This window comes from Ochotona princeps, chromosome 4, assembly GCF_030435755.1.
Source record: "Ochotona princeps isolate mOchPri1 chromosome 4, mOchPri1.hap1, whole genome shotgun sequence".
In the NCBI taxonomy this organism is placed as follows: domain Eukaryota; kingdom Metazoa; phylum Chordata; class Mammalia; order Lagomorpha; family Ochotonidae; genus Ochotona; species Ochotona princeps.
Genome location: NC_080835.1, coordinates 793,936 through 819,637, shown reverse-complemented (window position 1 = coordinate 819,637; position 25,702 = coordinate 793,936). Strand labels below are relative to the sequence as shown.

Sequence of the window (25,702 nt, the reverse complement as noted above, 5' to 3'; positions counted from 1 at the left end):
GCAGGGTGGGGTGGGCCTGTTGCGTTGCCATGGGAAGTAACATCCGGCCACCACCCTTGGGAGTGGTGAGTCAGTGGGGGCCGGGCTGGCTGGTGGCTGGCAGAGGTGACAACCTGGCAGGCAGGGCACTAGAACTCCACAGTGCCTCGGCCTCGCCCTCCTGTCACCTCTGGCCTGCGCCCAGCAGCTCTGCTCCCGGATGTGTGGGTGGGAGGTGGTGGGGCCGCCAGCGGAAGCAGCCCGAACTCACCTGCTCTCAGGGAGGGGCCAGGGGCCTAAGTCCACACGCACAGGTGGCTGGCAGGAGCCCAGCTGTGCACTGCAGGGACTTGGCCCTCAGGCCTGCACTGACCCCACAGGCACAGATGGGTGCAGCCCACCCCCAGGGCCCCGAGTGATGAGCGGGGTGGATCCTGGTCCTTAGGCCTTGATGACTTAGGGGTCTTCCAGTGATGCAGTGCTCGGCTCTGCCTCAAACAGGGTTGGGGAGAGGGCCACTTTGGAGCCAGCCCCGAGCCAGGGGTGGGTCAGGGCACAGCTCTAAGGGTCTCGCCCATGCCCAGTGCGGGCTCACGCTCAAGGGGCCCCAGGTAGCCACCAGTGCAGCACTCTAGGTTCTGTGCAGACCCCCGAGGGTCCCTGCATCCCTCAGGGCCACAGAGACAGGGAACCCCATGCCACCCAGGGGCTATTCAGGGTCCACAGGGAGAGGTGTGGCCAAGGACACGTGGCCCAAGTTCTGGCTTGAGGCTCCAACTCGTCACTGGCCTCAGGGCTGCTCCCGTGATGGGGAGAGGGCCAGAGAGGAAGCCGGTGGGCACCCCAGAGTGTAAATGCCTGTGACCCCCGTAACTGTAGGCCCAGCTGCACCCGACAGGCTTGGGGCAGCCATGGGTGGGCATGGAGCACCCCTCTCCCCAGCCTTGGGGCCCTGAGCAGAGGGGTGGCAGGCTGGGCTCTGGCCAGTGCCCGTGGCCTGTGGGGCCTGGGGTCTGCCAGGGGAGCTGGCACAAGGCCACACAGGGACTCATTTGAGGAGCCTTGTTTCCGGTGGCCACCAGGGTGGCTCTCTGCACCCTGCCCCCAGGGCCAAGGCCGAGGTTCCCACGGCCAGGAAGCGGGTGAAACCGGATGGAGCCAGTGCAGCCGGTGCCTGTGGGTGTGGAGCACCCTGGAACACCCAGGGCAGGCAGCTGGCCAAGAGGGTGCGAGGCACAGCCTCAGCGCCGCCCCCAGGGAAATGAGAGCAGAGCAGTCAGCTTCAGGCTCCACAACTTTAATAGACTATTCTAACTGTTCTGTACAAACCGCACACACCATCGGCAGTTACAAACGTGGTTCGGGTAAGGCTGAGCTCCCCAGAGCACAGAGCACCCACACAGACCTGGGCCCCGCAGCCACAGCCATCCAGAGCAGCGCGCTCTGCTGGAGGCCGGCGGCCCCTGCTGGGTGGCCCGAGTGCCACCCAGGCCCACCAGTCCTGGAGAAGGGAAGGGCTCCGGCAGGAACGCAAAATAAATACGAGGCCAGCGCCAGGCTCCAGTGCAGAGCAAGGACTGCGGCCACCGAGGGCGTCCAGGCCTCTGTCCCTCCCAGCCCAGGGCTGCAACCAAACCTCCTACTTCTGAAATGCATTTCAGGTGCCACTGTACAAGGGAAGCGAGATAATACAGAGGAGTGGGAACCATGCAGTTGAGAACGCGTTCGCCTTGAGGGGGCAGGGGCGAGGCCCGCCCGCACCCACGGGCGCCGGAGCTGTGGTCCTCACTGCTGCTTGCACTCTGCCGGCTGGCTGGGCTCCTTCTGTGAGAGAGAGAGAGGGGGCCTGGAGTGCCCAGTCGGCATCTCACACCCAGTGTCCACCAGCACTGACCACAGCACGTGGCACGCTGCACACCACTGCCCCACAGTACCACAGGCCCTGAAGGGCATGGAGGCACATGGGACGGGGGACAGGGGGAAGGGGGCAGGGCCTGGCGCTGCAGACCCACGGCCAGCCCAAGTCTTGGCAGTACGTCTGTAACCGGGGCTGCCACAAAGCGTGCAGGGCCTGTGCAGGGATGAGGGGGCCCACCACATGGCAGTGGGGGCGGTCCACCTGGCTGCCACTGGAGGTGCAGAGCGCCCTCTGCGCGCGCGCGCGCGCACACACACACACACACACACACTCCAGTCACAACTGTGGGCTCTGGTCTCGGCTCCTGCCACCTGGGACTGGCGTAGAGCACTGGGAAGAGGTCAGACAAGCTGCCCACAAAGGACCTGGCAGTGCCCAGTGCAGCATCTAGGGCTGAGTGAGTACGGGGTGAGGCAGGGTGACAGGGTGACAGGGAGAACAGGAAGCCCGGTGCTCCCCACACGGCATACCCCATGGGACTGTCATCATCCGGTCGCACCAGCAGGGCATGGCTGGGGCAGGGGACATGCACCCCACCAGGCTGGGGGGCCCCAAAGCAGTGGGGCTTCTTGGCCTGGGGCCAGAGCTCTGGGAATCCAAAGGGAAAACCCACCCAGGCTAAACACAGCGCCAAGTGGCCCCAAGTGGCCATGAGCACAGGCACCAGGAGGCTGTCAAGGCCAGGCCCCAGGCCCTTGTGCTCAGCACACAGGCAGAGCCACCATGGGGGCCAGGCTGCCCCGTCAGAGGGCACAGCGACTAGGTCACTGGGCACTGGTTTGGGTCCCAGCTGCACCAGTTTCGACCGAGCTCCTGGCCCCTGGCCTGGGAAGTCAGCAGCAGATGGCCAAAGGCCGTGGGCCCCTGCACCTGCGTGGGAAGCCCCGGCTCCAGTGTGGCCCAGCCCTGGCTGTCGCGGCCCTTTGGGAGGTGAGCCAGCAGGAGCTGCGCCCCTCTAACTGCCTTCCAGACACGCATGTAGGCATGAATGAATAAATACCTCATTTCATTTCTTTTCTATCCTTCTAACCACATGGCCCCTCACTGGGGCTGGCTCTGGAAACGCGCTCAGCAGTGTGTGTGTGAGCAGCTGCGTGAGCCCAGCTCTGCCCTCTGCCCTCACACAGCCCGAGGAGGACCCAGGGCAGTCGGCAAGCCTCCGGGGCCCTGAGCACACGGGTGCCCGTGACTGGAGAGCACCCAGCTCTGTTCTCATGCTAGCTGCTGTCTGCGACCCCTGGTCTGGGGGAGGAGTCCGAGGTTTTCCCTCCTGTGGTGGCTGCCTTCTGCCACTGAAAGGACACAGCGGACACAGCCAGGAGCCAGGTGTAGCTCCCACACATGCTGGGACAGGCCCACGCTGCATACAGCGGTGTGGACAGGCCGTGCCGTCAACCCCACTAAGGCCCTGTGTCCTTGGACACGCCATGTCATACACAGAATCAGTGTGAAGTTATGTATGAAGGGAATGCCACCTTACCTAGAAATGCATGAATGATTAACAGACAAAAATTACACCTAAACGGGGAGAAAAATTGAAAGCAACTGTCAGCATGGAACAAAATGAGGTGCAAGACGTCACAGAGGTGGAACAGCCACCACGTGTCCGGGCAGCGAGCTGGGCAGCAAGCCGGGCAGCACTATCGCCCACCAGCAGGCCCCTGCCCTGGCTCCCAGCCCGGCCGACAGGACCAGCCCACGCGGGGGCAGCCCCTGCCCCAGCATTCAGGGAAACAAGGATGGGACAGGACAGAAGGTTGCACCGGTCACCAGAGGAAGTGGAAGCAAAGAGGCCCTAACAACTGGAGCCGGAGAGGGGCCTTGGGGAGCTGTCCCCCACTCCCGGCCCCCTCGCAGCTCCTCATGCTTGTCAGCGGGTGGAAGACACCAGGTGGGTGTCCAGCACAGAGCCACGCACGACGGGCAGCGTCAGAGCAGGGGCCCGAGGCCCACCTCCCAAGGAACCGCCAGCACACGCATCTGTGGAGATGGCTGGGTGGCAGACACCAACAGCCTGGGCATACCCCACGCAGGTGCAATGTTGAGGCGCATGGAGACTGGCACAAGGCTGGGGGGGGTCAGTATTGTGACACCCTCACCACACGTGACTCTCAGTCTGTCCAATGTCAAGCCTGGGGTGGCCAGCGAATCCAGCGAGAAAGGAGCTGCTTCTTGGGCCCCCCACTTCCTATCAGGAAACCCCATATCAGGTGTCTGTGGTGCCCACGCGTCTTCCCTGGGTGCCCCAGCACTGGGCTCACTCAGCCCTTCTCTGCAGACAATGCCACAGTCAGGCAGGACAGCGGGGAGAACAGCTGCCCGAATCCTGGCGGCCAGGGAGCCGGTGAGGGCTGGGCGGCCCATGGAAGGGCCCAGCTGGTCCTCACAGAGCCCGGGCAGGGGATGGCGGCCAGGGAGCCGGTGAGGGCTGGGCGGCCCATGGAAGGGCCCAGCTGGTCCTCACAGAGCCCGGGCAGGGGACGGCAGACACTAAGATTCCGGAGGATGTCAAGAGAAACACACACTGCTCAAGTGACCTCAACAGGACCAACCTTCGGGGTGACGTCGACATCGTCATCCTCTCCTCCCTCCTCGTCGCCTTCCAGCTCCTGCACAGGGACGAGGCACAATCAGCCCACAAGCCACGTACAGGAGCCGCTCAGCGGGACGTGCGGTCACAGAGAACCCAGGGCAACCCAAGCAGGAAGCAAGCAGACTTTTCTAGAACAGATGACCCCAGGCCAATGGCAGGTCGGAGGCTGCAGCTGCACCGAGAGCTGAGAAAGCCCCAGTGAGGCAGGGGTCATCTGAGCAGACAAGGCCACCACAGGGCAGCACCAGGCACGGGGCCACCTACCTCCTCTTCTCCTTCCTCGTCTTCTTCAAACTGGAAAAGAGACAGAGGGTCAGTACCCGTGGGGTCACAGGAGGTCAGGGTGGCCGGCACGGGGCACAGTGAGGTCTCAGGAGGTCAGGGTGGCCGGCACGGGGCACAGTGGGGTCACAGGAGGTCAGGGTGGCCGGCACGGGGCACAGTGAGGTCTCAGGAGGTCAGGGTGGCCGGCACGGGGCACAGTGGGGTCACAGGACGTCAGGGTGGCCGGCACGGGGCACAGTGAGGTCACAGGAGGTCAGGGTGGCCGGCACGGGGCACACTGAGATCACAGGACGTCAGGGTGGCCGGCACGGGGCACACTGAGATCACAGGACGTCAGGGTGGCCGGCACGGGGCACACTGAGATCACAGGACGTCAGGGTGGCCGGCACGGGGCACAGTGAGGTCACAGGAGGTCAGGGTGGCCGGCACGGGGCACACTGAGATCACAGGACGTCAGGGTGGCCGGCACGGGGCACAGTGAGGTCACAGGAGGTCAGGGTGGCCGGCACGGGGCACACTGAGGTCACAGGACGTCAGGGTGGCCGGCACGGGGCACACTGAGGTCACAGGACGTCAGGGTGGCCGGCACGGGGCACAGTGAGGTCACAGGAGGTCAGGGTGGCCGGCACGGGGCACAGTGAATTCACAGGAGGTCAGGGTGGCCGGCACGGGGCACACTGAGATCACAGGACGTCAGGGTGGCCGGCACGGGGCACAGTGAATTCACAGGAGGTCAGGGTGGCCGGCACGGGGCACAGTGAGGTCACAGGACGTCAGGGTGGCCGGCACGGGGCACAGTGAATTCACAGGAGGTCAGGGTGGCCGGCATGGGGCACAGTGGGATGAGCTGTCTCAAGAGTGAGTCAGCAAAGAAAGACCTCTTCCTGTGTGGCCCGTCAGAGGGCGAGAACCCGTGAAAGCCGCTGACAGCAGCCCGCCTGCATCCTGCCCAGGAGCGGCTTGCTTGGGGGCTCGCCTCTCAGCAGGTGCTGGGGAGTGACACTCAAAAGCCACAGGGCGCACGGGTGCAAAACTACAGGACCCCTGGTGACCCACCTGCACCCAGCTTCCTGCTGCTTAGGGACTCAGATCCCGGCAGCCCGATAGTGACGGCCAGCGGCCACGCTGCTGCCCCCGCTGCTGCAGCCAAATGGAGGTGGGCTTCCGGGTGCCCGCCTCCCTGGCCCGGGGCACTCTGCCTGCCTGATTTGAACTCCAACATGCAGGTAGCATGGGCAGAACTGGGATGTGCACTGAGGCCCAAACACACAGCACAGCAGGCACCCAGTGCCAGCTCCCCACAGTGCCAACATGTACGCACGACCACACACATGGCGTGGAGTGTCAAGCCCGTCAGCCAGAATGAGCAACAACCCACAGACCCCAGCCCCTGCTGCGGAGGGCTAGCCCACGACCCACAGACCCCAGCCCCTGCTGCGGAGGGCTGGGCGCGGGCTGGGAGGCACTCCAGGGCTGGCTGCCCCGCACTGGCGCCCGCAGCACCAAGTGTGAGGTGAGCCTAAGTGCAGCTGGCTGCTCGGTTCAGCGACAGCCCAGTGACAACCCGGCTGCCGAGCAGGCCTGGCCCGGCGGGCTCAGGTGGCCGCCCCTCCCCGTCCAGCGGCAGGCCGGCCTGGCACCTACGTTCTCATCGTCCTCTATGGCCTCCCCGGTGAAGTAGAGTACCGCTCGTGGTACGATGCGCTCTCGGAAGAAGTGTCCGATCTCAAAGTCAGAGGCCAGCGTGAACTCAGAGTCTTCATCCTGGGAGAGACAAGGCCTGAGAGCGATGGCACAGAGCCCCTGCCCAAGAGCCCCCTGCCCCTCAACTCTGACCCTGAACTAGGGCACTCCGGGCTCAGAGCCCCAGCCCCCGCACAGGGCTTCCCACAGAGGAGTCGCTCGGCTTCGCGGGATGCAGCAAGGCAAAGCCTCACCCCAGAGCCCCTTGTCACACACCAGGGCTCTCCAGGAAGCTGGTGGAAAAATGAGGGTACGGCTTCCCAATTTCACAAAGAATACCCCATTTTCCAAAAGCTTCCAGAAACTGCCCTGGACATGCTCCTGCAGTGTTCTCATGGGTCAGGAAGCGATCACCACCACCTGGCACGCCCTCAGGAAATGGAACAAGACACAACTCACCAGGGACTCTCCATCGCCGGATGCTGCAAAAAGAGAAGGGCCTTGGTCAGCCCAGGGGCGCCCCTGGGGGGACTGCGTGCAGAGACCGCACCTCCACCACCCAGCCTTCCGAGGGAGCCGAGGCCCCGCACCGGCACGGGATCTGTCTGCACGTGCAGGGACTCACCCCCCAAGTCACCCATGGGTGCTCTTGCGATGGATGTGTCCCTTGGCAGTGGGATGGGGGCCAGTTGTTGGAGCCCGGATGCCCTGCACTCGTCACGTGCCTGTCAGCACATCACTGACTTTCTTTTTTTTTTTTTTAAGATTTATTCATTTTATTACAAAGTCAGATATACAGAGAGGAGAGACAGAGAGGAAGATCTTCCGTCCGATGACTCACTCCCCAAGTGAGCCGCAACGGCCGGTGCGCGCAGATCCGATGCCGGGAACCAGGAACCTCTTCCGGGTCTCCCACACGGGTGCAGGGTCCCAATGCATTGGGCCGTCCTCAACTGCTTTCCCAGGCCACAAGCAGGGAGCTGGATGGGAAGTGGAGCTGCCGGGATTAGAACCGGTGCCCACATGGGATCCCGGCACACTCAAGGCGAGGACTTTAGCCGCTAGGCCACGCCGCCAGGCACCCATCACTGACTTTCACAAACAGCTTTGCACTAAAGTGCAAATGTCCTGTGACACACTTCTCAGGGGCGCCTTCTGCACAAGACTGAACTGGGCCCAGCGTGGTGGCCTAGTGGCTGAAGTCCCCACCTTGCACGCCTGGGATCCCATATGGGCGCCAGTTCTAATCCTGGTGCCTCACTTCCCATCCAGCTCCCCGCATATCCCTGCCTGGGAAAGCAGTCCAGGTCCAGAAGCGTGGGACCCTGCGCCCGTGTGGGAGGCCCCTGGCTTCAGATCAGCTCAGCTCCGGCCATGGAGGCCACTTGGGCAGTGAATCAGTGGGCGGAAGACCTCTGCCTCTCCTCCTCTCCATAATCTGACTTTTAACAAAAATAAGTAAATCTTAAAAAAAGATGCGAGCCCCAGCAAGGTCTCAGCACACCAAATGCTGCCCCAAGACGCTCACTTCCACATCCTGAGAACTGCATGGAGACCCAAAGCTCCCGGGCTGCTGCCCGTCTCAGGGTGCTCTGCCTCGAACCAGCGCCCCGCTCACCAGCCAAGGCCTGGCCCGTCCGCTGGGGCAGGCTCAGGGCGTCAGCTGGCCCTGCCCTGGCTGTTGGTGTCACTTTGTCTTTGTCCCCCACGCTGGGATCTGCCAGTGTCTTCCAGTCCAACCAGATCAGAGAGAACACGGCAGACGCCAGCGCACCCTGCTGGCTGTGCACAGCGCCTGCGCAGCTGCTGAAATGGCGTCTTGCACTGTGCCGGACACCTGTCGTCATGGCCACCTCAGCAGAGGACCAGCACATACAACAGCTCTCATCTTGCTCCCTGACTCTTTCAAATAAAGAAATCTCTAAAAAACCATCTCGGGGCTGGCGCGACAGTGTAGTGGTTAAAGTCCTCACCTTGCATGGCCAGGATCCCATATGGGCGCCGGTTCTGATCCCGGCAGCTCCACTTCCCCTCCAGCTCCCTGCTTGTGGCCTGGGAAAGCAGTGGAGGACGGCCCAAAGCCTTGGGACCCTGCACCTGCATGGGGGACCAGGAAGAAGCTCCTGGCTTCGGACTGGCTCAGCTCCAGCCGTTGTGGCCACTTGGGGAGTGAACCATCGGACAGAAGATCTTCCTGTCTCTCCTCCTCTGTATACCAGCCTTTCCAATAATAAAAACAAATAAATATTTAAAACAGAAATGTGTATACATGTGTATGTAAAACCCCTGCTCAATCTTTACTAGCTTAAAAGCCCAATTTTATTTTTTCAAGATTTATTTTATTTTTATCAGAAAGTCAGACACACAGAGAGGAAGACCTTCCTCCCCATGATTCACTCCCCCAGAGGCCCAACGACCGGAGCTGCGCCAATCTGAAGCCAGGAGCCCAGAGCCTCTTCCGGGTCTCCCTCATGGGCGCAGGGTCCCAAGGCTTTGGGCCGTCCTCAACTGCTTTCCCAGGCCACAAGCAGGGAGCTGGATGGGAAACAGGGCTGCCGGGATCAGAACCAGTGGCCATATGGGATCCTGGCCATGCAAGGTGAGGACTTCAGCCGCTAGGCTTCCGCACAGGGCCCTAAAAGCCCAACCTGTAAGACTTATAGTCTATGTAAATCTGATCTGCTGCCCCAATTAAAATATTATTATTATTTTAAATAAAACAGGCTCTAAACTGGTGGTTCTGCTCCAAGCCTTTCTAAACTGTGACACTTGTGCCACAGCCCAGCCCCAACCTCCGCGCACGCGTACCAGGGCTCTGCACGCATCCCCTTCTCCCTCCTGCCAGGCAGGCGAGGGCGACGACGGTCAGCAGCCAGCCGAGCAGGGAACAGGCTGTGCCGCGAGCCGGCCCTCAGCGGCCGCACTCACCCTTCAGCGGGTTGAAGAAGTTGAAGAAGGACTCGTTGGGCACCTGCTTGGTGATGGTCCGCACGGTGCCGCGGCCCTTGTGCTTCTGTTTCTTCTTGATGGTCTTCACCGTGACGTTCTTGCCCCTCTTCCAGTCGATGGTGCACCTGCGGGCAGGACGGTGTCAGCGAGCCAGCCACGGGCCGGCGGCCACAGCGGGCACAGTTCTCGCAGGAGGGAGCCCGCACCCGGCACATCTCCCGGGGGCCAGCCAGGCCAACAGCACTGCCCACGCCGGTGCCCACTGCCCTCACTGGGCAGCCGCATCCATGCTGGGCACACGCAGCTTAAGGACAACCGCAGCACTTGTCCGGCCCCGCGGCTGCATCAACACCTGGCTGCCAGCCTCCATCTCGCACACAGTCCAAGCCGCCCCCCAGGCTCCTGCCAAGGCCCTCACCCGTCACAGTCAACGATTTCAGGGCCCTCGAAGGAGAAGGGGTCGGCCTTATCGGGCTCCGACTTCATCTTGTACGTCTTGGTCAGCACAGAGTTGGTGAAGTAGTCGTTGGGCTCGAAGTGGAACTCTAACACGAAAGACTGACAGCAGACGCTGAGTGAGTCCCACAGAGCTCTGCCCAGAGCCCGCAGCGGCCCGGCCTGAGCCCTGCTCCACACGGCCCACCTGAGCACAGACCACGCTGAGAAGGGTCCGTTTCTGGCCTTCAAGCAGATGGAAACCCCCCAAACCCCGGCATGGCCATGCCCACAAGCAGCAAGTAGAGAGGGCAAGGAGAGGCAGCCTCAGCAGGGCAGGCGTCGCTCCAGCTCACCCTCCCCCACCAAGCACAGCCCTCTGTCTGCCCACATGGAGGCAAGCTGCACTGAGGCGAAAGCCGGACTAGCAGTGGGCCTGGCCGACTGGACGGCCCCCATGGCGCTGCTGGGAGGCCAAGCTGCTTCACATCCCACCCAGCTCCCTGCCAGTGGGTCTGGCAAGGCAGTGGGAGACAGCCCAAGGCTTGCCCACACTCGCACAGAGAGAACATCGCTTGCTGGGTAGCTCTGGGCCACAGGCAGCGAGGGCGGCCGTGACGCGTCTCAGCCCTACTGCGGAGCTCTAACCTGCTTCCCGCCCAGTGTCTGTCTCCAGGACCCCAGGCTGGAAACCACTGGGCAGCCAGCTGCGTGGCATCAACGGTGATGCTATGGCACCAGAATGGAACCCAACAGCCATAGCCAGGCTGCCAGGTCACGAGTGGTGCTGCCTCAGCCACCTTCAGCCATCGTGGCTGCCAGAGGGCCGCGTCCACGAGGCTCCTGTCACCCCAGTCACTGGACGCTCCTCACGTGCCCCACCGTCCTGTGCGGAAGGCCTGCTGCTTCCCTGAGCCCATCGGCCAGGGATCCCACAGCCTGCCTGGGGTAGCCAGGTAGTGGCATGTAGGGACTTGGGGGGCAGGCTCACGTGGAACTGACCCCAAAGAGGAGCTTGGCCAGCACTTACCATAGGCTGTCCAGCGTCTGAAAACTTCACTTTAATGTCTTGCAGGTGTTTTAAGATTGGTTCATCATATTCCTAATTAAAAAGAAAAAAATGTCTAAAAAACTTTTTAAAATGGCATAGGGTTGGCGTCTTTCGGGGCTAAAGACACTCTCCGTGGTGCCAGCATCCCATGTAGGCACCAGTTTGAGTTCTGGCTACTCCACCTCTGATCCAGCCTCCTGCTAATGACCTGGTTGAGCAGTGGAGGCCAGCCCCCTGAGGCACTACCCAGCTCGGCCATGGTGGCCATCCGGGGTGAAAGCCAGCGGATGGGACCTCTGTCTCTCCTCTCACCAGAGCAGCACCTTGCTCCTCACTGCCACACCGGCGGGGGCTGTCAGAAGCACCCCCAGTGAGGGAGCTGCTTTGGGCTGAGGGGCTGGCCCCCCGGGCTGGCTGGGGTGCAGCCAGCAGGTCCTGGGGAGGCCACAGCTCTCCCACACAAGCAGTTCTCAAAGCCCAGCCCGGGAGAAACACCCAGTGAGAAGCCGCTGGAGTATCCTCGCCACGTAGGCCTTTCTTCATGCCTGCCATCAGGGAACTGGACCAAAGACCTCCTGGACCTCCAGGAAAACTACACACTGGGTCCAACACCTCTCCCTTGCTAACTTTACCTCCTTCGGCCTCACAGAACAAAGCAAAAACAGGAACACCAAGGACACACCGAGCTCATCTATAGCTGCTGTGGCCCACTGGGCTAAGACATGCAACCCTGGAGTGCCAGCTGGAGTCCTGGCTGCCTACTTTCAGTCCAGCTCCCGGGAAACAGCAGAGGACGGCTCCAGGACTCGGAGCAGGCTGCTGGGTGACTGGCACACCAGGCCATCGCAGTCGTCTTGGCAGTGAGCCTGTTACTTGGTCTTAAACAAGCACATAATTTGTAAAAATGTTCCTGGGGCCAATGCAGCACAGCATGTAAAGCTAGCAGCCCGCAACAGCCACATCCCACACAGGCATCAGTTCACGTTCAATCTAGCCCCAGCTCTGCGCTAATGGCCTGGGTAGCAACGCCACCAGCCCAGTGCGAGAGACCTGGACACAGCCCCTGGCTGCAGTCTGGCAGATGGTCACTGCAGCCATTTGGGGAGTGACCCTGCACAGGAAGACCTCGCTCTACAACTGTCCGGCTTTTCTTTTTTCTTTCTAAGATTTATTTATTTATTTTTTATTGGAAAGGCAAATACAGAGACAGATCTTTTGTCCGCTGGTTCCCTCCAAGTGGCCACATCGGCCGGAGCTGAGCCGATCTGAAGCCAAGAGCCAGGAGTCTCATCCAGGTCTCCCACGCAGGCGCAGGGTCCCAAGGCTTTGGGCCGTCCTCGACTGCTTTCTCAGACCACAGGCAGGGAGCTGGATGGGAAGTGGGGCAGCCGGGACACGAACCAGTGCCCATATGGGATCCTGGCGTGTACAAAGCAAGGACTTTAGCCATTAGGTTATTGTGCTGGGCCCTAACCCTGTCTTTCAAATGGGAAAATACATAGGTATTTTAATAAGCACAGGGAGGGCCCGGCACAGTGGCCTAACGGCAAAGTCCTCTCCTTGAACGCACCGGGATCCCATGTGGGCACCGGTACTAATCCCGGTGGCCCACTTCCCATCCTGCTCCCTGCTTGTGGCCTGGGAAAGCAGTCAAGGATGGCCCAAGGCTTTGGGACCCTGACCCATGAGGGAGACCCTGAAGAGCTCCTGGCTCCTGGCTTCGAATCAGCGCATCACCAACTGCTGTGGTCACTTGGAGAGTGAATCATCAGACGGAGGACCCTCCTCTCTGTATATCTGACTTTGCACTGGAAATAAATAAATCTTAAAAAAAAAAGGCATGTGGAAAATGAGTGCAAAGATAAAAATAATAATAATGTTGCCTTTAAAATAAATAAATAAATAAAACCCCAACCCTCACTCTTCGACTTGTGTGCTCACTTCCAAAACCACATGGACAGGCCCTGAGCCTCACACTCCCCAAGGACAGCACGGAGGCTCACGGGGCCTGCCTTCTATGGTCCCTGGGTGCCCTCCCCAGTCAGGAGGGTCCACTGAGGCGGGGATGTCCCACGCACGCACAGAGCAAGCAAGCCTTGCACACTCACCGTCTGCCTTGCCAGGCCCCTGATGGGGGACTCTCAGTCCAATACCCAGGGGCAGGCTACCCGATCTTTCTGCACGGCCTGAGCACATGGCCACAGGATTGTGGGCAGGAAAGGCAGGTGCCCCCCGACGCCCCACGCACGGCTGCTCACCCGCACGAGCTCGCTTAGCATGTCCACGTTCCGGAAGATGGTGAACCAGAACTCGGGGATGCCTCTGGGGCTTGGCTCCTCGGCGGCAGCGTCCTCCTCCACAGCGAGCTTACTCTTCATGTCCCCCTGGAGTCAGAGAGCCGGCATGGACAGACAGGCCCAGGAGAGGCCCACGCAGGGAACCAACAAACGCTCCCGGGGACAGCACGCAAGTACCGAGTCCCCTAAATTCACCGCCATCTCACACCAAGGGGGCACAGGACCCCCAAGCTAGAGGGCCTGCTTCAACTCCTACAGAGGCCAGGCAATGCCCAAGACCCACCGCTGCAGCATGGTGGGGGCAGCCCACGTCCAGTGCCAGCTGGCATCCCAACCTCTTGCCGATGTGCACAGAGAGCACTGGAGGAGGTTCTGGCACCAGCGCCCAAGAGACCAGATGGAGCCCTGGGCTCCTGCACGGCCCGCTGCAGCCCTGGCACGGGGACAGTGAGCCGGCACCTGGCTCTCTCCCAGCCGCTCTCCTTCACTTCAACTAAGACCCTGAGCCCTGGTGAAAATCCGGGAGATTAGAGGCCAGCCGACAGTTCAAGTTAACACGGTTCCTAAGAACAACCTATATGCTGGCCACCAGACAGTGCAGTGTCCCCGGCTGAGGGAGACCTGCCCTGGGGCGCTGGGAGGAGAGCAAAGCCGGCAGGCCACTGACCGAATGGGCCCAGACTCCACATGTGCCCACACGGGGCTGCGGGCAAGGTCTTCCTGTAGGGGTCAGGCTAACTGAGGCCTCTGGCCTGAGCGCTGAGGAATAGTCAACCTCAAGGCCCCTGAGCCTCCCAGCCTCCCACAGCCTCAGGGCCCCCACAGCCTCCCAGGTCCCCCACAGCCTCAGGGCCTGCCTCCCAGCCTCCCAGGTCCCCACAGCCTCAGGACCCCCACAGCCTCAGGGCACCCATAGCCTCAGGGCCCCCATAGCCTCCCAGCCTCCCACAGCCTCAGGGCCCCCCACAGCCTCACAGGTCCCCCACAGCCTCAGGGCCTGCCTCCCAGCCTCCCAGGTCCCCACAGCCTCAGGACCCCCACAGCCTCCCAGGTCCCCCACAGCCTCCCAGGCCAACACAGCCTCAGGTCCCCCACAGCCTCCCAGGCCAACACAGCCTCCCAGGTCCCCCACAGCCTCCCAGGCCCCCACAGCCTCCCAGGCCCCCCATAGCCTCCCAGGTCCTAGAGCCTCAAGGTCCACATTCTAACAGATTTACCAACTCAGTTAGGCCGGCACCCAGCACAGCCCACCCGTCTGTTAGTCCACCTCTGATGCAATCTCCTGAGAATGCGCCCAGCTGCAGGGCTGCAGCCCTGGTGCCGGCCATACAGGGCTGCAGGGCTCCTTTGTGAGCCTGGCCCAGCTCTGCCTGTTGTGGGCATGGGGCACCACCAGAGGACAGGCACAGTGCCCAGCCCAGCGGCTCTGCTTTCATGCACATGAAGTAACAATTGGTACGATCATGGCTGCCATCCCTACAGACATTTCAATACTCCCCCCGCAGCCAAGGCTACAGGACACAGGCCGCCTGCATCCCCCAGTCCCTTCTCCACCCCCACGCTGGCCGGGTAACCCATGGGTGCTGTGACTGCCCACAGCCCTGCACAGGACTGCCACCGGGTGAGGCTCTATGTCTGCCATGAGGACTCAGCCCCGCGCCCCGTTCCCTGGAACCCCTGCCAGTGTCTGTGTCCACAACCACAAGCCTCCCTAACAGACTCACGGCCAGCTTGTCCTCCTCCTCACTGTCACTGTGCCACTCCGACTCAGCGTCTGTTGGCTCAACATCACCAGTAATGAATTCTCTTCTCTACAAAGAAAAACATACACACACAGTTAAGTTTACGTTACCCAGAAACGGATGCATTTGCTAAGTCGTATTTCTGAGAACTAAGCGTTTTGAGAACTGTCATGATGTAGCCACTCGCTGGGCAGACATGGACGTCCTGCCTGCCACTCCGAGGCCCCAGCCTCCAGCACGGGCCCTACCTTGTCAAACAGGGGCTGGTACAAGGCGGCGTACTTTCTCTCCAGGTCGTGAACTTCTTCATAGAACTTGGCCTCTATGTGAGCACACCTCACCTGCAGCTGCTTCAACGCGCTGATTCTTCTCTTCACTGCTCTGGGTAACCTAGCCCGACAGGAGAGAAGGTGTTGTTACAGCAGCAAGCCAGTGCAGCATGAGCTCCCAGGAGCCAGATGGTGGCCATGGGGCACCGGGGGCCTGGCTGCGGACGCACATGGAAAGCAGTGAAGAGCATCCACGTGCCAGGTCCCTGTTCCCACAACCAGGAAGCAGCTGCTGGTCTCAGCCAGGCACAGCCCCGACCATCACGGCCACGCGGGACATGCGTCTGTGGACGGAAGATCTGTCTCTCCCTAACTCTGCCTTTCGTTTTGACCGTAAGATCTATTTCTTCATTTGAAAATCAGAATTACTGAGGACAGAGCGCGAGATGAGAGAAACCCCACACCTAAGGACGGCCTCTCACTGTCGCCTCTCCCTTGGCACAGTGCTGAACACGGCTGGACCCGAGGGCAAGGAGCTGCCGACTCCCCGCTGCACGCTGGCCACCTTCTGCCATCTGCTCACTCGGGCCACAGCCCCGGCAGCAGCAGGCCATGCAGGTAAGCCTCTGAGGCAGGCTGCAGCACTCCAGTGGCTTGAGCTACCACCTGCTGCCCCCATCCCCGGGCCCACAGTGTCAGGAGGATGGGTCCAAAGCAGATCCGGAATGCGGCCCAGGTACTCGGCAGTGAGACGCACAAGTCCCAAGGAGTAGCCTACCCCAGGCCCCCACACTCACTCCCAACTCACTTGAACCTTGAAAAATCCTACTTTATTTACGTATCTATTTATATTGCAAAGGCAGATTCACATAGAGAAACATCACTCATCCGCTGGTTCACTCCCTAAGTGGCTACAACAGCCAGAGCTGAGACGACAGGCACCAGGAGCTTCTTCCAGGTCTCCCCTGCAGGTGCAGGGTCCCAAGGCTTTGGGCTGTCCTGTACTGCTTTCCCAGATCACAAGCAGAGAGCTGGATGGGAAGTGGAGCAGTCGGAACACGAACTGACACCCATACGGGGTCCCAGCACATGCAACGTGAGGTTCAACCACTAGGCTATCGTGCCATGCCCAGTAATCCTTACTTTTAAGAATTCACTCCGAGGCCAGTGCTGTGGCCCCGCAAGTTAAGCCCCACATGTAATGTTATGACATGCCATATGGGGGGCTGGTGGAGTCCAGGCAGCTCCACTTCCGATCCTGCTCCCTGCTAATGCACCCGGAAAGGCAGCAGAGGACCCGGGTCCTTGGGCCCTGTGCCCAGAGACCTGGAAGGAGCCCCCGGCTTGGGCCTGGCCCAGCCACAGCTGTTGTGGCCAGGTGGGCCAGCAGCTAAAGGATTTTCTGAGTCTCTCTCAATTTCTCTCTGTAACTCTGCCTTTCAGATAACTGAAAATGATGATAATAACCCTGACAACACTGCTCAGCAAAGTCACATTCTAAAGGAACCATGCAGCACCACCGCGGGCCAGTGGCCTGTGAGCCAAGCAGGCGGGCGCCCTGCACAGCCTCAGGCGGGCACGCTGGAGACGCACAGCAGCCCAGAGCTCTGCTTCTCAAGCCGACACGCATCTGCCTGACTGCGCAGCTCTCACGGGAGCTGTGGGCTGAGACCCAGCTACCCCACTGAGCCAGTTCCCCACTAAGGGAGCTGGGAAGCAAGCACGGAGGCCCAGGGCCCGGACCCCAGCTCTGTGTAGACGCAGGTGGCATCCTGGCACCCTGGCTTCGCCCAGTCACAGGCATCTGGAGAGCAAACAAGCAGCGGCAGAGCGTCACTCTATCTTTCAAATAGAAATTGAAAAGCGTCTTAGGTCACCATGATGTGCGAGGAGGGCCGGGGTGAGGCCCTGCCCCAAGCAGGACTGCAGCCCCGGCGTGAGCACCATCGGCCTCCGCCAGCACTGAGCCCCAAGGAACCGCAGGCCGTGGCGTGCAGAGCGTGGACTCAGTAGGGAGCCCCGTGGAGGCTCAGCAGCGGCCACTCTCCCTCGGGAAGCTGCAGTCCTTGGCCCAAAGGCCCAACTAGTGCCAAACACTTGGGGAGTGAACCCAAAGGAACAGGTGCAAGGCAACTCGTGGGACAGACAGTTCTGTGTCTTCTTGTATCATATAAAGTGCTCATTTAGTGACTTTTAAAATACATTTACTTCTGCATCTGGTACAACAGCCTAGTAGCTAAAGTCCTCGCCTCGCATGCACCGGGACCCCATGAGGGTGTTGGTTTGTGTCCCGGCTGCTTCACTTTGCATCCAGCTCCCTGCTTGTGTTCTGGAAAACAGCTGAAGACGGCCCAAAGCCTTGGGACCCTGCACCCGCGTGGGAGACCCGGAAGAAGGTCCTAGGTTCAGATTGGCTCAGCACTGACCATTGCAGCCACTTTGGGAGTGAATCTGCAGAGGGAAGATCTTTCTCTTTGTCTCTCCTCCTCTCTGTAAACCTGACTTTCCAATAAAAAGAAACAAACTTTTACAATAAAATAAATTTACTTGAGAGGCTGAGAGGGAGACCAGGAGTCAGGCTTGCAAACCTGGGCGGGGCACTGGCTGGGCTCCCAGTGAGGGGGCGCCAGGGTCTGCGCAGGCAGCAGCTGGCCTAGGGACTCAGAGCTCATAGGACAAGCTCAGACATGTGCACTGCTGTCTTACTGCTAGATCATGCAAGTTTAAACTGGTGGTAACTTTCCGAGTTGGAGTTAAGAACAGGACCTCTGGTGGCCCCTGATAAAGCACACCCGCCCCCGCGGGTGGGTCAGCAATACACCAGTGTTGGTCCAATTCTGCCCCATGTGGCTCTGCTCTCCTCAAGGACCACCACCCTGCCTACCTACACACTTCAACACGCACAGAAGGGAGAGCAAAATCTCCCCCACAGGTGCACCCTCCCAAGAGCCCAGGACTCCATGCACGCCTCCGAGGCCCATCAGCAGGAAGCTGGGCTGGAAACAGAAACGGGCTGAGACCCAGGCCACGTGCAGACATCAGCCGGGTCCACCCCAACTGCCTGCCCCACACACCTAGAACCCAGCACGACTCCCCTCTCCCCAGTCACCCCAGCGTGAGCATGGTGCTCAACAGGTGAAGGCAGCCCCAGTGAGGACCACCTGCCTCTGGTGCTGGCTACCCCCTTGCCATGGAGCTGTGGTCACCACCTGTGAGGCAGAGGAGGCTGGCCCGAGCACTTGGGCACCTGACCCACACGGACGACCACACGGAGCTCCAGACTGCTCCCTGGCCTGTCCCCCTCCGCCACCGGTCACTCTGTCTTTTCAAAAACCAAGAACCTTACGCACCAAGTAATCCCGGACACTCTAGGTGGGCAAGGCACAGCCCAAGGCCCTTCTTAGGGACAACGGAAGTGGGCAGGAGGAGCTGTGAGCTTGGCCTGGGCAGGACAGGCAGGACAGGGGGCTGGGGGGTGCAGCAGGACTCCCCAGCCCGGCGGGAGCCTCTGGGACACATCCGTCGAGCTAGCTCTCCTGCCTCGCCGGCCTCCACTGGTGGGGAAGTCCCCGAGCCACCCCGCAGCAGGACAGTTCGCTTCACCACAGCAGGCCGTGCCCACTGTCGGGAGCGCCACCCCGTCGGCCCAGCACTCACGTCTCGATGTAGCTGGAAGGCGTGTGCGAGGCGCTGTCCAGGCGTTCCTGCAGAGCGGCCAGGACCTGCGGGTTCTGCATCACCTGGTCGCTCAGCTTCTCTGCAGGGGGCGGAGCGAGACCAGACCTCAGATGCGCTGCCGGAGCGGCCCGGAGCTGAGCCGCAGCACGCATGCCTGGCCTCTGCACACAGCAGGTGCGTCTGAACAGCCCTGAACTCTGAGGCACTCGGATGCGGGGACCCCGCTACCCAACAGGGGACATGCCCTGGGCGACACTGTCCACACTCAGGGCAAGGAAGCTCAAGAAATAGTGGACATGCCCTGTGCTAGACGGGCCTCTCAACATACACGGACACACGTCAAAGGGTTACATGTCAGCCTGAGGTCATGGACCAGAAGAGCATGACACGCACACACGCAATGATAACCACAAACAGCCACTGAATAAAATGAGCCAGACTCGGCCGAGGGGGACCTGCTCACGGTGTGAAGTGGCAGGACGGTGCTGGACAGACACGGTGTGGCGGGGGACCTGCTCAGTTCTGACTGGCAGAGGTTACCCAGTGCCCTAGGTCAGCACCAGTCATTAGTGAGCAGGGAAGATCGGCAGCGGGGCCGACCCACTGTGCGACACCTGCTGACCTGCTCGGGGCTCCTGGGGAACTGGCTGGAGTTCCTGCCAGCGCCTGAGCTCTCTGCCTGCTGCCGGCATTGCTATGTCCCTGCATCTCACTGAGGAAACCACAGACCTGGGTGCCCTCTGCAGGCTGTCCCCACAGCTCACCACTGCGAACCAGGAACGAACCCAGAACGTGGCCAGGACCGCCTGACCCAGGGGAGCCAGCTGCGCCCAGAGCCTCAACTAAGACCCCGCACCACTGTGTCCTGCCCGCAGGGGTGCCTGGCACCACTAAGTCCAGCTTGGCTTTTGCGAGGTTCCCACTAGAATGATGTTACCACCAGCTTCCCAACCACGTGGAGGGGCGTGGCCAAAGGACGAGGCAGCAAGCAATATCGGGTGCAGGGAGATGTGTACACAAGAGTCGAAACACCCTAAACCAGTGCTCCCCAAATCTGAAGCGACCTCTTTCTGGAACCACCACCATCTTAACAAACCATGGCTGCCAGGAGCCTCCCCTACCCGGCCCGGGGCCACTGGGGCCAGTTGTACTGACCTGGGCTGCCTGTGCTTTTAGCAGCATCCGCAGTTTCGGTGGGAACCCCATCTGAAAAACTAAAGTACCACATTCACAGGGTTACTGCAGCATTCACGGGGCGCACAGGCCAGAGCCTCCACCACAGCCAGGAGCTGTGGCCCTGCCCTCTCCTCTCCCCTCCCCGCTGCAGCCAGGAGCTGTGGCCCTGCCCTCTCCCCTCCCCTCCCCCCTGCAACCAGGAGCTGTGCCCCTGTGCCCCGGCCCATGTAGAAATGTTCCTAACAACAGCATAGAACTGCTCCCAGAATGCAGGCTACCGCATGGCCAGCCTCTCCCAGAGCACAGCAGGCTGGGATAGAGCCCTAGTAGCTTCAGAAGCCAAGCTGTGGCGTCCAGGAATAACTGGAAGCTTTGGAGAGACAGGCCACCTCGTTCTCCCACAGCACAAGCACGCACGGCCACTGAGACCGAGCCAGGAGGTGGCCTGCCCAGGACCCTGGGTTTTAAAGGCGGGGAGCGTTCGCCCAGTTTCCACATGGCAGCGCTGTCTGATGCAGTCCTCTCCCAACTGAACTTTCAACTCCAAAGAGCCCATCCTGGCTTACCTGTTCTCTGCCATCTGAACGCTTGTGTTCCCTACAAATGAGAAAGACAAGGCCAACAATTACACCCACCGATAAAGCACTCGTGGGCAGGGCCCGGGCCGAGGACTGGTGCACCCACTGCATGCAAGCCTTCCTTGCCATCAAGGCGTGTCCCGCTCAGCCCAGTCCACGGGCGGGAGACCAGCTGGCCTCCACCACGAGCACAGGGACACAGCTGCGTGCCCAAGGCAGCAGCTCCGGCTGTAGTCGGAACCCACTGAGTTTTACTATTCCAAAACCCTGCAACCTGGGCATTCTGTGAGTGCTGGTTCAAGTCCCGGCTGCTCCCGTTCTGATGCAGCTTCCAGCTAATGTCCCTGGGAGAGCAGAGGGGATGGCCCAAGTGCTTGCACCCCTGCACCCAGAGTTTCAGGCTCCCATCTCTGCAGCTCTTCTAAGAAATGCTAACAAGGTGGGAAGAAGACTGAGAAGACTTCATGGCTGGGCTGCCCTGGTGCCTGGTTGGGGAGTAGGGGAGGGCTGCCCTGGTGCCTGGTTGGTGAGGGTGGGGGATGGCTGCCCTGGGGCCTGGTTGGGGGGGTGGGGGATGGCTGCCCTGGGGCCTGGTTAGGGGGGTGGGGGAGGGCTGCCCTGGGGCCTGGTTGGGGGGTGGGGGAGGGCTGCCCTGGGGCCTGGTTGGGGGGTGGGTGAGGGATGCCCTGGTGCCTGGGTGGGGGAGGGCTGCCCTGGGGTCTGGTGCCTGGGTGGGGGATGGCTGCCCTGGGGCCTGGTTGGGGGTGGTGGGGGATGGCTGCCCTGGTGCCTGGTTGGGGGGGTGGGTGGAGAGATGCCCTGGTGCCTGATGGGGGGAGGGCTGCTCTAGGGCCTGGTTGGAGGGGTGGGGGAGGGATGCCCTGGGGCATCATCTTTGCCATCTGAGCTCAGTCTACTTCCTAAATAATTGTTTTTGAAAACTTATTTTTATTTGGAAAGTCAGAGCTGCAGAGAGGTCTTCCATCCACCGCTTCCTCCCTAAAGGACTGCAATGGCCAGGCCACTCTGAGCCCAGAGCTGCACCAGGGTACGTCTTTGCCGGGCCTCCTGGGAAGTGGGCAGCCACGTCTCCCCCAGAGCCCACACGGGTGCCTGGGTTGTGGATGGCAGATTCTGCTGCCCCTCGGGCGCCCACAGGCTGTCCCTGTTTTGTCGCGCCCTCTCACCACTGACTGCCGTCCATACTCCTTGGCTGTGTTCAAGCAAACAGAATGATCCCGAGTTTAAGGTCAGCTCTTCTCATGCTATACCTGCAAGCTGGCCTAGCAGCGAAACCACCTCCCCATCAACGGTGCCAGAGTGCCAATGCTGGCCTGGCTGGGCCCAGCATCAGGCTCACACCCCCGTGGGTGAGACAGGACGGGACGACTCCCCAACAGCAGACACACCCCCATTCACCAGCTACACGGGACAGGGTATGGGCTGTGTTTCTAGAGTCCACCTGCACGGCCAGGGCTCCCAGCAGCCTGTGCGCTGCCCACACCCCTGTCCCCTTCACCTGCATGGCAGCAGGACCTGGGATCAGATGGTCACAAACACCTGTAACTTGGCCCCACGGCCAGGCCGTTCACACTTCACACTCACTCCCACAGGACACGCTATCAGGCTGGGGCTCAGGGAGGTGGCAGGGCTAACCTCGGCTCTCCCCACTTGTATGAACTGAACTATGCTACCAGACACTCCACGCACTGCCTGCGAGGAAACCCACACACGGAGGGTGGGTGTGACAAATCCTAAACTTGCTCTGTTTATCAAGACTCGGCCCTGCTAAAACGCTCCACGTGGGCCGCATGGCGGTGTGACGGACAGAGCTGCCGCCTCAACACGGGCACCCACACAGGGGTGGGTTTCTGTCCCGGCCGCTCCACTTCCCACCCAGCTCCCTGCTTGTGGCCTGGGCAAGGAGCAGGATGGCCTGGATGCCTGCAGCCGTGGGCCTGGCCCAGGCCACAGCCAGGAGCTCCAACTGTGTCTCGCATGTGCACAGGGTTCCCCGGGACCCGAGCCTGCACTGGCTGTCCCAGACGCCCACGATGAGGCTGGCTGGGGAGAGGCAGAGCCGGGCCTTGTGCTCGGGGCAGTAGGCCGGCCAGCAGCAGAGCAGCAGGGCACAGTTTCCGGATCCCCGGGCCACCCTTCTCAGGCCGCGCTGGCCAGCAGGCCCACTTGGGATCCAACTCCCTGCTAACACCAGTGGTTCAAGAGAAATCAATCAACCCTGAGAGAATACAGGGGGTTCAGGCTTCCTCTCTCAGTTCAATGTTTAACTGCACACGCCCCTTGGCCTCCCGAGACCTGGGGGAGCGGGAGAGGATGGTCAAGAAAGCCGAAGTTTCCAGGTGAGCAGTGTGTCAGCCAAGGCCAGAGGCCTCAAGCCCAAACATGGAACTCGGCAGAGCAGGGCAAGCTCCCACCTACGGTGCCGGTCCGTCCGGCTGCTCCAGTGACCCAGCTCCCTACTCGCAGCCTGGGAGAGCAGTGCAGGATCCAAGGGCTTGGGTCACTGCTCCCAAGTGAGAGACCTGGAAGAGGCTCCTGGCTTCGGATTGGCTCAGCTCCAGCCACTGCGGCCGCACGGGGAGTGAACCTTAGGACAGAAAATTTTCTTGAGTCTCCTCCTCTCTATATCTGACTTTGTAATAAAAATAAATAAATCTTTAAAAATATACATTATCAACTCTGATTTATGTTTTGCATATAGCAAAAGTTAATTTCTCTTTTAAAAAAAGATCCAATTATTCTTATTTGAAAGGCAGAGTTACAGCGAGAAAGGAGAAAAAGAAATTTCAACCACTGGTTCACACCCCAAATGGCTGCAACGGCCAGAGCTGGGCCAGGCTGGAGCCAGAAGCTCCCTCCGGGTCTCCCCCATGGGTGCGGGGCGCTGACACCTGGGCCACCCTCCAGGGCCACACAGGGAGGCCCAGCCCACCAGGGGATCCTGCTAGCAAAGGAGAGCCCCTCTGTGGGGTGCCTGCCTCAGCTCACGGCCCAGGGCAGGTGCCCCCACCCCGTCAGAGCCTGCAGTCCGGAGCTCCTGAATCTGGCTGGCCCAGGCTTCCCGGGGGTGAACTGCTGCTTGGAACACCTCAGTCATTTTCAAGGTCAAGGTTTGGAAGCCACATATGACATATATACACTTGCCAATTGTCAGCTGCTTCAATCTTCACATGTGTGTTTACGATTCAGGACTGGCATGGACCCATGGAGCGGGGGAACACACAGGCACCACCACTGCAGTCTGCAAAGTGTGCCAGTCTCTACCTCATTAGCCCAACACCACAACCACACCATGTGGAGGAAGGGTGGGCCTCTGTCCCTGGGGCCCACGGCGGGGAGCTGGCAAGCAGGCACCACACATGCAGGGCCCTGCTCCCCACAGACCTGCGGGAAGCCAAGGCACCGACTTCTGCGGGCTTCCTGCCCTTAACCGAGCCCTGCAGGCTGGGCACTTCCGGTGCCCCATGCACACCTTCCTGGGAAATTGACCAGACACTTCACTCAAAGATGTGGCTGCCCCTCGCTGCCAACACTGCCCCACGGGTGCCAGCCTTGCAGGGCAATGACAAAACACACTCATTCAACAAGATGCCCCGCGACCACGGACAGGAAAGCAGATGGCAGACCGTGAGGGGACCTGCTGCCAGAGTGCCCACCGCCCTTTCCAGCTGCCAAATGGGGTCAGCAGCGGTCGTCCCAGGCACCCACAGCCTGGCCAGGGCAGGGAGCGCGCACAGGCTGCCTGGGGCCGGATGAGGACGGCTTCCTGTGAGCCCCACATTAGGCCACAGGACCTGGAGGCCAGCCCCACACTTCCTCTCGGGCCAGCACGCCCCCCAGAGCCCCCAGAGCGGGCCAGCATCCCAGGTGGCCCCCCGGGCCTGCCTGTGCCCTGGGAGCCCCTGCACCTGCAGCAAGGCCTCGTGGGAAGCAGCACAGGGAAGCGCCGACTCCGCTAAGCCCTCCGACGACGACGACCCTGGACGCCGGGCCTGACCGGGGTCACGGGGGTCACAGCCTGCCCGCCCTGCACACCTTCCACGAGGAGGCCGACCCACCACCCTCGCCCCAAGTTGGCTCCATCGCTACAAACTGTTGTCTGCGCAGACGGCCGCCTCACCCCGGGGGAAGCGAGAGGCGTGTGCGAGCTGCCCCAGCCTGGAACCCGCTCCCTGCAGTGCACGGGGGGGGGGGGGGGGGGGGCATGGGCCACCAGGTGCAGGTCAGGGGTACAGCTGGGGAGCCAGGCTGGGGCCGGAGAGGAGAGGGGACAGGGCAGGGGGCCGGAGAGGAGAGGGGACAGGGCCGGGGGCCGGGGGGGGGAAGAGGACAGGGCCGGGGCTGGGGGGACAGGGGACAGGGCCGGGGGCCGGGGGGGGAGAGGGGACAGGGCCGGGGCTGGGGGGACAGGGGACAGGGCCGGGGGCCGGGGGGGGAGAGGGGACAGGGCCGGGGCTGGGGGGACAGGGGACAGGGCCGGGGGCCGGGGGGGGAGAGGGGACAGGGCCGGGGCTGGGGGGACAGGGGACAGGGCCGGGGGCCGGGGGGGGAGAGGGGACAGGGCGGGGGGGGGGAGAGGGGACAGGGCCGGGGCTGGGGGGACAGGGGACAGGGCCGGGGGCCGGGGGGGGAGAGGGGACAGGGCCGGGGCTGGGGGGACAGGGCCGGGGCTGGGGGGGGAGAGGGGACAGGGCCGGGGCTGGGGAGGCAGGGGACAGGGCCAGAGGACGGGGACGGGGGGACAGAGCCGAGGACGCACCACGGGACACGGCGGGGTCCCCGGACGCACCCAGGCCCGAGACGCTCAGCACCCACGCGGGTCCGTCCTCCCTCCCGCGCCCGCCGCCCGCCGTCCTCCCGCCATCCGCCCGTCCGCACCTCACGCCTCCTGCGGCAGTGGCGGCAGCGCGGCGGGCCTCACTCGCTCCGGGGGCTGCGCCGCCGTGGCCCGCAACAACGCCGCCTCCCATTGGCCGAGCGCCTCGACCTTGCCCCCCCTCCAGCAACGCGCGCGGCGATTGGACGGCAGCTGCATACGTCAACGGGGC

General features: G+C 61.8%; 1 protein-coding gene and 1 non-coding gene across 3 annotated transcripts; both read right to left on the bottom strand.

Annotated features, from left to right (window-relative positions):
* Positions 1–1,466: 1,466 nt before the first annotated feature.
* On the bottom strand, positions 1,467–25,671 carry NAP1L4 (nucleosome assembly protein 1 like 4). 2 transcript variants are annotated; one of them, XM_058662651.1, is made up of 16 exons: positions 25,533–25,670; positions 20,622–20,652; positions 20,035–20,093; positions 18,859–18,958; positions 15,181–15,322; positions 14,915–15,001; positions 13,152–13,277; positions 10,873–10,944; positions 9,826–9,965; positions 9,387–9,532; positions 6,918–6,940; positions 6,420–6,539; positions 4,755–4,784; positions 4,450–4,506; positions 3,378–3,415; positions 1,467–1,803 (listed from the first exon to the last, which is right to left on the bottom strand). In XM_058662651.1, exons 2-15 carry the CDS (start codon positions 20,633–20,635, stop codon positions 3,410–3,412), a joined length of 1,122 nt encoding a protein of 373 aa, XP_058518634.1. In that variant the 5' UTR covers positions 20,636–20,652; positions 25,533–25,670; the 3' UTR covers positions 1,467–1,803; positions 3,378–3,409. The 2 variants fall into 2 exon arrangements, with proteins under 2 accessions (XP_058518634.1, XP_004599312.2); XM_004599255.3 differs by lacking the exon at positions 3,378–3,415 and having other exon boundaries at positions 25,533–25,671.
* LOC118759622 (small nucleolar RNA SNORA54) lies at positions 10,507–10,632 on the bottom strand. Its single transcript, XR_004996312.1, has one exon. It is a non-coding gene; the product is annotated as a small nucleolar RNA SNORA54 (small nucleolar RNA).
* Positions 25,672–25,702: the final 31 nt, after the last annotated feature.